We start from the raw sequence: 13,440 nt of genomic DNA, 5'->3' as shown, positions 1-13,440 counted from the left end.
TAGCTTAACATTTTTAAATAATGTATAAACCATAAAATATAAATCAAAAAAACCCATGCAAGCACGTACGGACTTAACGTGAGAAGCTAAAATGAGATACTATAAGCTGATGATAACGTTGCTTAGGTGTCAGGCAAGAAAAATAAAACGACAAATAGCTTAACATTTTTAAATAATGTATAAACCATAAAATATAAATCAAAAAAACCCATGCAAGCACGTACGGACTTAACGTGAGAAGCTAAAATGAGATACTATAAGCTGATGATAACGTTGCTTAGGTGTCAGGCAAGAAAAATAAAACGACAAAAGTTGGAAAAGTACACGGCGCCCACTCTAACTCACGCTCAGTCCCCATGAAACTTGAAACAGCCATATTAGAGGGACTCAGAACGAGAGATCAAGAGAAGCAAAAAAGAACATGGGTTCAGAATTTGATCCAGACTTCATTCAGAAACCCGACCAGCGACCCAACCCCGACATCTTCGAGGCCGAATCAATCCCTATCATCGACCTCTCTCCACTCCTAACCAGTCCCATCATCGCCGGTGACGATACGCTACCTATAAGAATCCTTGTTGCAGAAATCAAAGCAGCCTGTAGTGAAGTTGGCTTCTTGCAAGTCATCAACCATGGAGTCCCGATCGAACTCCTTGAAAGAGTTCAGTCGGCAGCGAAGGAGTTCTTCGCTCTGCCGACAGAGGAGAAGAGGAGAGTGAGGAGGGACGACGAGAATTTTCTAGGGTATTATGATATGGAGAATACAAAGAATGTTAGGGACTGGAAGGAAGTGTTTGATTTTGCAGTGAATGATCCGATGATTGTTCCGACGTCGAGTGAGGGTAAGGAGACGAGGGTGCAGGAGATTTGGAATCGGTGGCCAGAGTATCCAAAGGATATGAGGTAATTAATTAGTTAGAGGTTATTAACTTGTCTTCAATATTGATTCCTTCTCATACTTGCTTTTGGTAGCTTGCAACTATATATAGTTGCAATGCAATTGACACTAGCACATAACTGAGATGTTGTAACTATTATTACTTGTAACTATAGTTAAAAATGTTTAATTCAATTTTTAAATTTTACGACTCACATTTTCATAGTTCTCCTTTGTAACTTCTTTTTTTTTTTTTTTTGGTCGATGAAAATAGCTGTATTCATTAACCAAATGAGAATTTGTACATTTTTCAAATCCAGGAAATTGGCCTGGAAACACAAAATTAGAAAGAGCCTAGTTACATCTCTCTAATTCTATCTCTTATATACAAAGGAAAATTTTCATTTAGAATTTTTGAGTAAATAGAAAACTTTATGGCTCGAAACAGCATGTCAGGTGGCCTGGCTTTATCCTGGAAAATCCGAAGATTCCTCTCATTCCATAGCATGTAAACCGACACAGCAAGGGCCATCCGCTTTAATTTCTCTGTGAAATTCCTCTTTCTTTTCAAATTGTGGCTGAACCAGTTAATTATGGAGTCCCAGCAACAAGATTTCCAGTTAAAATTCATCCAGTCCATCACTAGGTTCCAAACTGTAGCTGAGTACTGACATTCAAAAAATAAGTGTCTGCAGGTTTCCAGATTGTTAGAACATAATGCACACTGATTTGAAGAGATAATCCCCATACGACACAATCTATCTTGGGTTAGGAGTCTTGATTGAGCAACTAACCATAAGATAAAATTTTAGGAATTAGAAGCCCATCCCATATAGTATTACACCATTCAGCAATGGGATTTGAATGCTGTAAAACTCTGTAGATAGAGGAGATTTTAACTTTGCCATTCGAACAGCATTCACTGATGACATCTTGCAATCTTCTAACATAACCAAATCTGTTAATCATCATATCCCTGGCTTTTGTAAGCTGTTTCCAAGCCCATGAATCGTGCACTCTTGCTCTAACCTGCCAGATATTTGTATGACTCATATAGTATTCATTCACCCATTTTATCCATAAAAGATCTTTTTTGAGGTGGATCATCCATAGAAGTTTTGCAGCAGCAGCATAGTTCCATGTACTTGCCGAATAAACTCCCAAACCACCATGAGCTTTATCCTGACAGATGTTGGACCAAGAAACCAGAGGAATTTTTTTATTCCATAGAAAATTAGAACAGAGCTTATCAATTTTCTGAAGGACTCTTGTCGGCAAAATGTAGCTACTTGTCCAGAAAACATGTATACCCAATATCACTGACTTGATGAGCTGTAATCTCCCTGCATAAGAAAGAGTTTTCTGATTTTGCCAGGAGTGTATTTGTTCAGATATCTTGCTAATGAGAGGGGAACAATCCAGCCATGATAGTCTTTTTGTAACAAGAGGCATACCCAGATATCTAACAGGCAATCTTCCTTCAGAAAAGTTCAAATAGGAGCAAATCTGAGCTTTAAGATCCTCATCAACACCACTAATATACACAGAGCATTTATTTGGGTTAGTTTCTAAACCAGATACACTGCTGAACTCCTGAAGACATAATTAATTCGATGATTAATCGAATTAAGCTTAGTTTTGTTAATATTTTATATTAAGTATTGTTTTGTTTATTATTATTTTAGCAATTGTTAATGTAGAAAATATTTAATTCGATGATTAATAGAGATTGTTATTACAATTAAGATTTATAAACCAGTCAGTACATACCTAAGACAAATAGATAGGGGGAGAGGGGATCCCCTTGCCTCAGTCCTCTAGCTCCGTTGAAAAATCCATGAAGAGAGCCATTTATTGATAAGGAGAACTTTGGAGTAGAGATGCACTCCATTATCCAACCAGTCATGATATCCGAAAATCCCAGACCCTTCAACATATCTTTAATGAACTCCCAGTTAATGGTGTCAAAAGCTTTCCTAAGATCAATATTTAAGATAGCTCTTGGGGAAGTTTGCCTCCTACCATAATGTTTTATGAGTTCATGAGCCAAAAGAATATTGTTAGAAATAGTTCTGCCTTTGATAAATGCACTCTGTGCTTCACTGATAAGAAACCCCATCACCTTTTGAATCCTATTTGCAATTATCTTAGTGATCACCTTGTAGACACAATTACAACATGAGATTGGCCTAAAATCAGAAGGTGTCTTTGGATTTGGGACCTTAGGCACAAGAGTGATTGAAGTAGTATTCAGGGCACCCAGTATCTTACCAGAGTGGAAAAACTCTTCAACAGCAAGAAAGAAATCCTCATGAATTATATCCCAGGCAGCTTTGAAAAAGGAGGCACTATACCCATCAGGACCAGGGGCTTTATCATCAGACATGGAGAACATAGCTTGTTTAATCTCATCTCTTGTAACTGGCAAACTTAAGCTATCACTTTGAATTTCAGAAAGAATAGGACCATTTGAAATGACTTGATAATCAGGCTTAGCAACAGGCACAGCAGTGCCCAATAACTTTTCATAGTAGTCAATGAATTCAGCAGTAATTTCATTCATATCAGACAGTCTGTTTCCTTCTTCGGTGTATAAGGACAGAACTCTATTTTGGTGTCTCTTTGCCTTCATGATTGAATGAAAGTATTGTGTACACTTGTCTCCCTGAATCCCCCACTTGATATTTGCTTTTTGTCGATAAAAGGATGTTTCACAGTTTACCAATCTAACATATTTTGCAAGACAAATTTTTTCTCTTGAAATCAGATCAGGATTGAAAAGATCAGAATTCATTTGGTGCTGAATCACATTAAGATCCTCCTTAGCCCTAAGCACTTGCTCACTAATATTCATAAAACTCCTTTTATTCAGATCCTTCAGAACATGCTTGAGCTTCTTTAATTTTGAGTGGAGCTTATACATCTGATAACCATTAATATCTTGCTCCCATATGTTCTTTACTGTTTGAAGAAAATCAGGATGAGAACTCCACATTTTAAAGTATTTGAAAGGCCTTTTCCCCCCAAAATCTTCCTGTCCTATTGTGATTAAAGCAGGAGAATGATCTGAACAGTTAGGCACTAAATAATCAACCTGACTTGAAGTGAACTGGTTAACCCAATCTTCATTAATCAGAACTCTATCAAGCCTACTCCATATCCTTGTATCAGCTTGTTGTTTGTTACACCAGGTAAAAAAACAACCTGTAGTTTTCATATGCACAAGCTGGCAAGCCAAAATGAAATTCCGAAAGTCTTCAAAATCAGAATCAGATAGGATTGTACCTCCAATTTTCTCATCATTTGCAGCAACTGAATTGAAGTCACCACCAATAATCCATGGTCCATTGACTTGCTGTTTGAAAGCTATTAGATCCTGCCAGAGCTCCCTTCTTCCAGTCATGTCATTAAATGCATACACAACTGTGATAAGACATGATAACCTGCCATCTTTTGATTCAATAGCACAAGTAATGAATTGATTTGAGGAAGAGATTAATTGAGCAGAGAGTAGATCACTATCCCAAAGGATTAAAATCCTTGCTTTATTTGCATTGTGAGCATTGGAGATCCAGTTCCAGTTTTTTGTTACTTTTTTTGCAATGCACTGTATCTTGCTAGTATTCACTTTTGTTTCTAAAAGAGCCAAGAAAGAAAGCTTGTATTGATGAATAAATTGCTTTATAATCTGATGTTTAGAGGATTTATTAAATCCTCTAACATTCCAGATAGCTAAATGCATTGTAAACCAGATCCACCCCTATCCATGTTAGAGGGGTCTAAAATATGGTCCTGAAAAATCAAGGGAGAGAAATGTGAAGCTTGAAAATAGGACACCCCTGCCTCATTTGCTTTTGAAGTTGCTCTTCTTTCATAATTTTCTTTGTTAATACTAGAAAACCCAGTACTATTCACTCCAGTGTCAGTTGCATTCCTGACTGCTTGTAAGATGTGAGTTGTATTGCTTACAACTTCAGGAGATTTCCCAGAAGTTCCTTTTGATGTAATCTTATCAGATGCTTGCATTCTATTATCAATAGCAGAGTTACATCCTCCTTTATCAGGATCAATACCATTCAAAACTTCAGTAGTGGTTTGCTGTGCATGTGCACCAACAGGAACATTCGGTTTAACAATAGGAACCCATATTTTCTTACCAGTTTTCCTTCGACACTGGTCTGTCATATGGCCAATAATATTGCACATATCACACCACCTTGGCTTCAGCTCATATATTACTTTCTGAGTAAAACTCACACCATCAGGTCCCTTAATAGTAAGTTGATCAGGAAGGGGAGATTTCAAAGGCAGTTTAACCTCCAAAAGCACTCTAGCATATGATAATCTTTGCCTTGTTGCTGTGAGCTTATCAGTGGTGATTGGCTTCCCTATAATACTTGCCACTTTGCTTATCCCAGTAGGACTCCATAGATTTAGTCTTAGATTTGGAAGTTGAATCCACATAGGATAACAATAATCCTGCATTTTGTCAATATCAGCATCAATAGTCCACGGTTTAAGAACCAAAGGCCTAGCCCCAAAGAACCAAGGACCAGCTTCCAATATGTCCCTCATAAATTTTTCAGATTGGAATTCAAATAGAAAAACCCCCTGTTTGATTAAATGAACTTTAGGGATAGAGATTTGTCCCCAAACTTTATTGACATATGATTCCATAGATTTGAATCTAACATTGAGCCCAATAACGTGCCCAATTAGAGCAAACTTCCAGTAGTCTTCACCTTCACACCACTCCTCCTTAGAGAAAGTTGCAGCATTATCTAGAGCTGGTGGAATAAAATTTAGATTCAAGCCATTACCGCACTTTCTATTATCAGTAAACAGACTAGCATAAGATTTTTGAGGAGGCAACTCAAGATTTTCATCTTCTCTTTTGGATGAGAGATCGGAATCTACTTTATCCAGCTCAGCTTCCTCATTCATAGATCTAGCATTACTATCGAGATCTAGAATTTCATCATCATTCAGAGGAATGTTCTCTGTTAAATCTTCTTCTTCAACCTCATCCGCCCAAAGAGGAGGGGTAGGAGAATTACCTAAATGCCGAGAGGTCAGGAGACCAGATCTCAATGGAGGTGACTGCGGATCTGATAATAGCTTAGATTTAGCAATAATCTCCTTCATCAGCATCTTCTTTTTAGCACCCTTAGGACCTGTGCTCTCCATCTCTACCGCTGAACTCGATGAAGCTTCCTCATCATACAATCCAACTGTTACATTGGAAATAGGAGGATAAGCAAAGATTGAATCTCGAATCTCATTACTAGTAGATCTCTTCTCTCCACTCTTCTTCTTCTTCCTCATTCAAAACCTGGCGGAGGTGCACGTTAGCGTCGGAAATCGCCTGCTAACTTCTTATATGCAACTTGTTTTTAATTATTTTTTAAAGCATTTAAATTTGAGAACTGAAAATATTTTTAGAAAATAATATTTTGGAAAAAGTGGCAATACTTTATCAAAAAGATATTTAGCCAAAGATAACTTTGTAGTAAAATAATTTTAAAAAATAATATATTTTATAGAATATTATAGAAATTTTATATATTTTGCAAAAAGCATTATTTTTAGAAAAATAACATTTTTTAAAAACTTTACTTTGGATAAATAAAATAATATTTTTTAAAAAATAATATTAATAAGAAATAATTTCTGGAAAAAATTATGTTTTTTAATTATTATTCTATAAAAATAAGATTATTTTTTGAAAATATATTATTTATTTGAAAAATAATATTTTTTGAGAAATTTATTTTGGAAACAAATGATAATTCTTAAAGAAATAATATTTTATGAAGAAATAAACTTTGGGGAAAATAATATTTTCCAAAATAATGAAATTTAAAAAAATAATATTTTCTAAAATAAATATTTTTGAAAAAGAATAATTTTCCAAAAAAATACTTTTGAGAAAAATAATATTGTTCGGGAAAAGTAACTTTTAAAAAATATTGTTTCCAAAATTAAATTTTTTTGATAAAATAATTTGTTGCGACTACTATTGTAACTTTAATGGATTTTTAGTTCATTTTCATCAGTCAAAAATAGCTACAAGTCAAAAGTTTCAACTACGGTGGTTTTACAACTACAATTACAGCTATAAATAAGCAGTTGCAACAACAAATGCATGCAACTAGACAGAAATGGCCCAGTTGCATGTAAGTACACTTACAACAACTCAAGTTACATGCTAGGAATTCTATCTCTAGTTTGTAATAGTTATATTTCCTTTAGGCTGTATATATATATAGAGCAAGACTCCTATCTACTTAAGTTGATGTCCACCAAAGTTTGTAGCTACACATTTATTAATATAAAACACATTTTTATATAATACAAGGATCCCTAGGCAATATGAGTGGTTAAAAACTTTGGTGGACACACTATTCCCTATCCACTTAAGTTGATACAAGTTTTCACCTATATATATATAAAGAGAGAGAGAGAGAGAGAGAGATTAATGGGTATCCTTGTCATATGAGGGGATTTCCTCCTTGACGCCTATGTGGCACAATCCTCATAAAGTAGGAGAGAGTGTGTGAGCTAGTGGGGATTTGTGCCTACTTTATGAGGATGGTGGGGATTGTGCCACATAGGCGACAAGGAAGGAAATCTCCTCCTATGACAAGGATACCCATTAATCATATATATATATAATCGTGACCCGTCATCTCCTTATTCCTCCTTCAAGTTCGTGATTGACACGTTAGTCGTGGGGTGATATCAAGAGGCTTCTTGCCTGTTGAGTGGCGATTTTTTCAAAAATGATCCGTTTGGTAAACCTTAAGCTTATTATTTACTTTTCCTTAATGCATGCTAGGGCTCTTCTTTTTTCTGCTATGCATTGTTTGTGTAGTAGATCAATCCTATTTTATGTATGTAGTTATATGGATCTTACGTTAAGTTTCTTGATGGTGAATTTCACCACGGAATAGAAAATTAAGATATTTATTATGAAAAGATTCAATTTTTCATTAAAATTTTATTTTTTAGTATTAAAAATCTAATCTTTGACATGCAAGATGTCAGATATATGAAAATGACTCAAGTTTTATGAAATTAGTGGGCTAGTATAATAAATCAGGGATCTACTGTCCTTTGATAAATTAGGGATTTATCAATTTTTTTTGAAAATAAGATATATGTATTCTGAACATGTCTATCTCTAAGAAATCTAATATTATATTTAAAAAAATTATAAATATTTTAAAAATTATATATTTGAACACCGTGGTTGGGGTCATAGGCCTTCTTCTCTTTGTTTGGCAGAAATTTTATTATCAGAATAAAATGCTCGATGAGATGGAATGTTCTTCAGAAACGAAAAATTACTCCACATAAAATGCTAATAATCTTAACGTATCCATAATTAGAGTGTTTTCGTCCTTCTCTCCAGGTACCAATATATCGATATTAGCCTGGAATTGATTAGTGGTAGATACTCTATATTGGAAGATCTACTTTCTCCTGAGAGCGAAGATTTTGGTAAATACTGAGGTGGTGATGTCCGAGTCGGAACATGGTTCAACTTGGACTCAAAGATTTATGACTAGTCAGTACAAGTTCTAGAAGCAAGAAGATCGTTCAAAAGGTTCACCAAATGGACTGCAAGGATTAGCAATCTTTTTGAAGAGTATGGAGATTATCCTAATGCTTAGAGCTTTCAAGATGCTATTAATATAAGATTCAGATATGTCTCTTCAATAAGGATCTAATTTCTTGTTATTAAGTTGGATTCAAAAGATATGCCTGCTAATATCAAATTCACATTTGGATGATAACCTTTAAGATTAGGGATGATGAGGTAGCTAGAACTTCATTAAGCTAGGATCGACAAATCTAGTTGGTTATCAGAGCTTTACATAACTCCTTGAAAGATATATACTATTTTTATTACATGTCGTAGATGTGAAACATTCAAGGATGTGCAAATGAAAGTGAAGTTGCAGCCTAAAGACTGAGGTGTGTTCAAGGCTAACATGTTTACTTCGGCTTTGATAGCTGAATACCCGAGACAAAAGGATAAGAGCCTAGTTGCAGCGAATACACCAGGAGATTTTCAAAATGGGTTTTGAAGTAAAATAAGTAAATTAAAATGTGAAAATTCTAACTAATAAGAGTATGATAAATTATTTTTATCGCAGACAAGTTGATCTTGTCACGCATGAGGGCGCAATACCGAGAAAAATCGGGACTCATTGACTACATTTGCAGGGTAGGGACTAGTTCGTAGAGTTGCAAATGATTCTAAATGGGAGTAAAAAGATTTAGATGGAGAATATGTAAGGGTGATGGGTACAAATGAATATAGGTTTTCTCAAAGTTTAGGGAACAAATAATTCTTGTAATATTCCCACTATATTTGAAGAATTGCCTCTCGGTTGTTAGGCTTATGGGATTCATATTAGTTTCCCACATATGAGTGACTTTCTTAGGTTCACATTATTAGATTTTTTTTTTACTTCGTATAAGACGCCAAGCTAATCTCTTATTTTATTATAGTGTGTGACTCATTGTTAGGTAACCGAGTTTATCTTCTACTTTATCTTGTATCATAAATTAAGATTGTATCTAATATATGGTATTGTAGACTAGGTCACTTTTGAGAGCACATAGGGGTTTTCTAGGGGCGACCTTCTAGTTACGTGTACCAAGATGTACCTGTCCACCTACAAGTATAGTCTCATTGGTAAATTACTAGGAAGTCTTTTGGCAAAGCTAAGAGCATATCTTTTGCAATTAGTACACTCTGATATATGCAGACTAATACTTTTTATGGTACCAAGTGAAGTACATTAATTTCTCATGTTTATCGGCTAGTACTCTATCTGCGATGATGTGTCTTTGATTTTGCACCTAGTTAAGGGCTTGGATTTAAATCAAGTGCTAAATTAGTAAGGTGGATAATCAATTGAGCAAAAACACTAAAGCTTTGTGTAGTAATCGTAATAGAGTAGCTATCTGGCCAGTTTAAGGAATTGTGTCAAGAAAAGAGAAAAGTCAAATAGCTGATTAATAACCTATATTCTTCAACAAAATAATATTGCAAAGTGTGAAATACAACTCTGCCAGACATGGTTCAGAATATATACCATTTAGCTTCGGGAAGATGCGTTACTGATGGTGACATATGTTATGAGCCGTGTACTTTATAGATTAGTATAGCCTACACTCTATGAGTTATAGATAGCCGAGGGCCGGTGTTGGATCACTACATCCATAAAGTGTGATGCTCACGCCTACACTGCTTCTCATTGGTATGAGAAGTTGTACCCTAGATGGAAGAAGTGTATGTCTATACATTAATTTCAAACACTATATGGGAGGTTCTTACATGTGAACATTATGAGAAGAATGTGACATAGAGAGTTGCGAGATTAGCTTGGGATTCATACGATATCTAGGAGATTGTACCAAAGCTAGCAAGGGAAGAGAATGGTTCCTCTACCAGATGGGGACAAAGGGAATGAGATACCTTTAGATGACTTGTAGCTATTTATAAAATCTCAACTACCTCATTGATTGTCCCGTGGACTAGCACCCGGATGATATTTTGATATTGATGGGAAACATTTGTGGCGTCACTATTTGTTATTGTGGAGCTCAAACTATTAGAGGATGCTATTTCTTGATCTAAAGTGAAAGAGTGAAGGGCAATGATGGATGATAAGCTTGAGTCCATAAGGAAGAATCAAGTCATGGACTTGGTGGATCTCTCGCTGAATGCAAGACCATTAAGAACAAACATATCTGTAAGGTCAAGCAGGATGAGACAATAAAGTAGTGCAGGGCACGTTTGGGGTGAAAAGGTAAACCTAAAGTTGTAGGGTGAATTATGAAGAGACACATTTTCTAGTGGTGAGAAATAACTCCGTTCGCATAAGATTGATTCTTGTAGCACATATTGGTCTTGAACTAATCCAATAGATTTAGAGAGAGATTTTCTCTAGGAGAACTAGAATAGGACATCTATGTGGATCGATGTATATACTTTAAAGCCAAAGGATTTGAGCACATGGTGTCCAAATTAAACAACTCTACCTATACCTTGAAATAATATTCTAGTGTGTAGTATTTACATGGTTATATTGGACCATACCGGTCTATGATTTTGTAATGATCGAGAGGATAATTGTTTCTACCTACACATAGCTGATGAGAGTTTGAGATCTTATCATCGTATGCTGATAACATATTGCTAGCTAGATACAACATGGAGACTATTAGGACTCCAATTGCCAAGAGTCATACTCTAACTTTATAGCAATATACCAACACTAAACCAGAAAAGAAGTGAATACTAATTATCCTTTTTGGAGTGTAGTTGATAGTCATGTATGCACATAAGATCCGACACATCCTTTGCTATAGAATTGATGGGCAAGCATCAGTCAAATCCTAGTATGACTCACTAGGATGAGTCAAGAGGATCATAAGTATTTGATTCAGACCATATTTATGCATTATGCTTTGGCAAAATGGACACACGTCTATGAATATATTTAGATGCCGACTAGACCGTCAATATGGATGATCAAGTGTTGACTTCTGGTTAAATTTACTTACTAAATGACAAGGCTATTTTATGGAGTAGTAATAAATAGTAGTATATAGTCTTTTTTACTTGGAGCATAATAATGCAGCGGTATACATGATAGCACTAGAAGGAGTCTCGTTTTGCAAATTCTCAGAGAATTCGGCTGTAGCACATCAGGCAGTCTAGCGATTCATATTCTTGGAGAATCTTGCTATAGCTTGACACATAGAGGAGTATTGATTCTTTATTGCATTAACATGTTGGTTGTTGGTTATTCGAAAGAACCAAATTAGTTTGAAAAATAGAATAAAATTTAGTTTTGTACCAATTTATTAAGAACTAAGAGAGGGAAGAGGTCATGTTGAGTGTATCCTTATGAGTTAAATGATAAATGATCTACTGATAAAGGGAAAAGCTTATGAATAGCTAAGTGCAACACACTTAAGCCTAAAAGTCTACGTCTTTAATAACAATCTTTTTATTTTAGTTGAGACCTCATATTCTTTAAATATATTACAGAATGATGACTTTATAAGATATTATGCTTGTTTGATTGTCTTTTTCTTATGTATATGCATAGCTAGGATTAGTTATATTTTAATATTGCTTGATTATTTCGGCATGAAGCATTTTTATATATGGTGTGTATAGGGCATCACTAAAGGTCAATGGGTGCACAATAGAAGGTTACATTAGCAGGTAGGATCTCTTTTCATACAAGAGATCCCCTTCGAAGCTATGGCAGTTGGCAAAGTTGAGACCGGGTGTCGGATGTCATTTGGCTTGGAGCAATGACAATACTATTGTATTACTAGGTATGACAATAATAGGAGTACTTTATTCATCCCCTTGAATGGGTCAAGATGAGTTGTTGTGTATTTATATATTGACATGACCAAAGTGAAAATTCCACATCCACTTTACCGTGTACTAATAGCCAGACTAGGGGTTTGGGGTGCGAGCTTGTCAAGAGATCTCAGGCATATCACGGGGTTTGTTCAGTATGTATTTTATATTGTTACTTATGAAGAGAGAAGTAATACTATAGCATGTTGTCATATGATTTGTGCTTGGACCAAATGTAAGAAGGTCAAGGGATGGATCCCTGCTCCCTCTCTGTGTGAGTCCTTATCGATGACCACTAGTGGTGGAGGGTAATTAGTGTACCCTTAGAGATCTTGGGTTGCTAGGAATGTTGTTATGAGTGTCCACTATTTTGACTGGTATTTCTTGCTACGATAAGACGATACTGCACATATGGGGTAGTATTAGAAAAGTGGGTGATTAGTAGGCCCAACTATTCACGGCCTAAGGAAGATTAATTGACATATCTCCTGATTCCATCACTTGGCCAACTTTTACTTTTGTCAAGATCAGGATTTAAGAGTGTAATGTATCGAAGGTAGATTGCGGTGTTCATGTACACTTCTTCGAGGGATAGAAGGTACTTGAGTAGACATGGTTGATCTAATATGGGGTACGAGATATCGTATACTTACACTATTTGTTTTGTGTTCTTTTAGGAAGATCCTAATGGATCTGGCTATAAGGCTACCTACTTGCAGGTTCTCAGGGGTTCACGCTACACTAACGATGTATGGACATGGATTTGAAAGAAAGCATATTCTCAGGGAGACATTGACTCAGGGAGTCAACGACTTAGGGAGTAGGCTCAGGGAGCTATGGATGTCACCCACTCATTTGTGCGAGTGGAAGTATGTTGGGATTTGTGGGGTCTGCCCAAATTTGAGTGGCGGATCACACCATATAGGAATTTTTCTCTAGTTGGAGTAGAGATATAGCTTGGATGTCACCCACTCATTTGTGCGAGTGGAAGTATGTTGGGATTTGTGGGGTCTGCCCAAATTTGAGTGGCGGATCACACCATATAGGAATTTTTCTCTAGTTGGAGTAGAGATATAGCTTGGGATTTGTGGGGTCTGCCCAAATTTGAGTGGCGGATCACACCATATAGGAATTTTTCTCTAGTTGGAGTAGAGATATAGCT

General features: G+C 35.8%; 1 protein-coding gene across 3 annotated transcripts; it reads left to right on the top strand.

The window, feature by feature from the left end:
* On the top strand, positions 353-12,477 carry LOC109850981 (codeine O-demethylase-like). Of its 3 annotated transcripts, none has more exons than XM_020421072.1 (2): positions 353-903; positions 8,292-8,674. In XM_020421072.1, the coding sequence occupies exons 1-2, from the start codon at positions 422-424 to the stop codon at positions 8,389-8,391; spliced, it is 582 nt and encodes a 193-aa protein (XP_020276661.1). In that variant the 5' UTR covers positions 353-421; the 3' UTR covers positions 8,392-8,674. The 3 variants fall into 3 exon arrangements, with proteins under 3 accessions (XP_020276661.1, XP_020276662.1, XP_020276663.1); XM_020421073.1 differs by lacking the exon at positions 8,292-8,674 and adding an exon at positions 12,084-12,477 and having other exon boundaries at positions 355-903; XM_020421074.1 differs by lacking the exon at positions 8,292-8,674 and adding an exon at positions 7,587-7,606 and having other exon boundaries at positions 357-903.

The sequence above is a fragment of the Asparagus officinalis genome, chromosome 7, assembly GCF_001876935.1.
Source record: "Asparagus officinalis chromosome 7, Aspof.V1, whole genome shotgun sequence".
Taxonomy (NCBI): domain Eukaryota; kingdom Viridiplantae; phylum Streptophyta; class Magnoliopsida; order Asparagales; family Asparagaceae; genus Asparagus; species Asparagus officinalis.
Note: the sequence above shows the minus strand (reverse complement) of the source record. Positions and strands in the feature narration are given on the sequence as shown.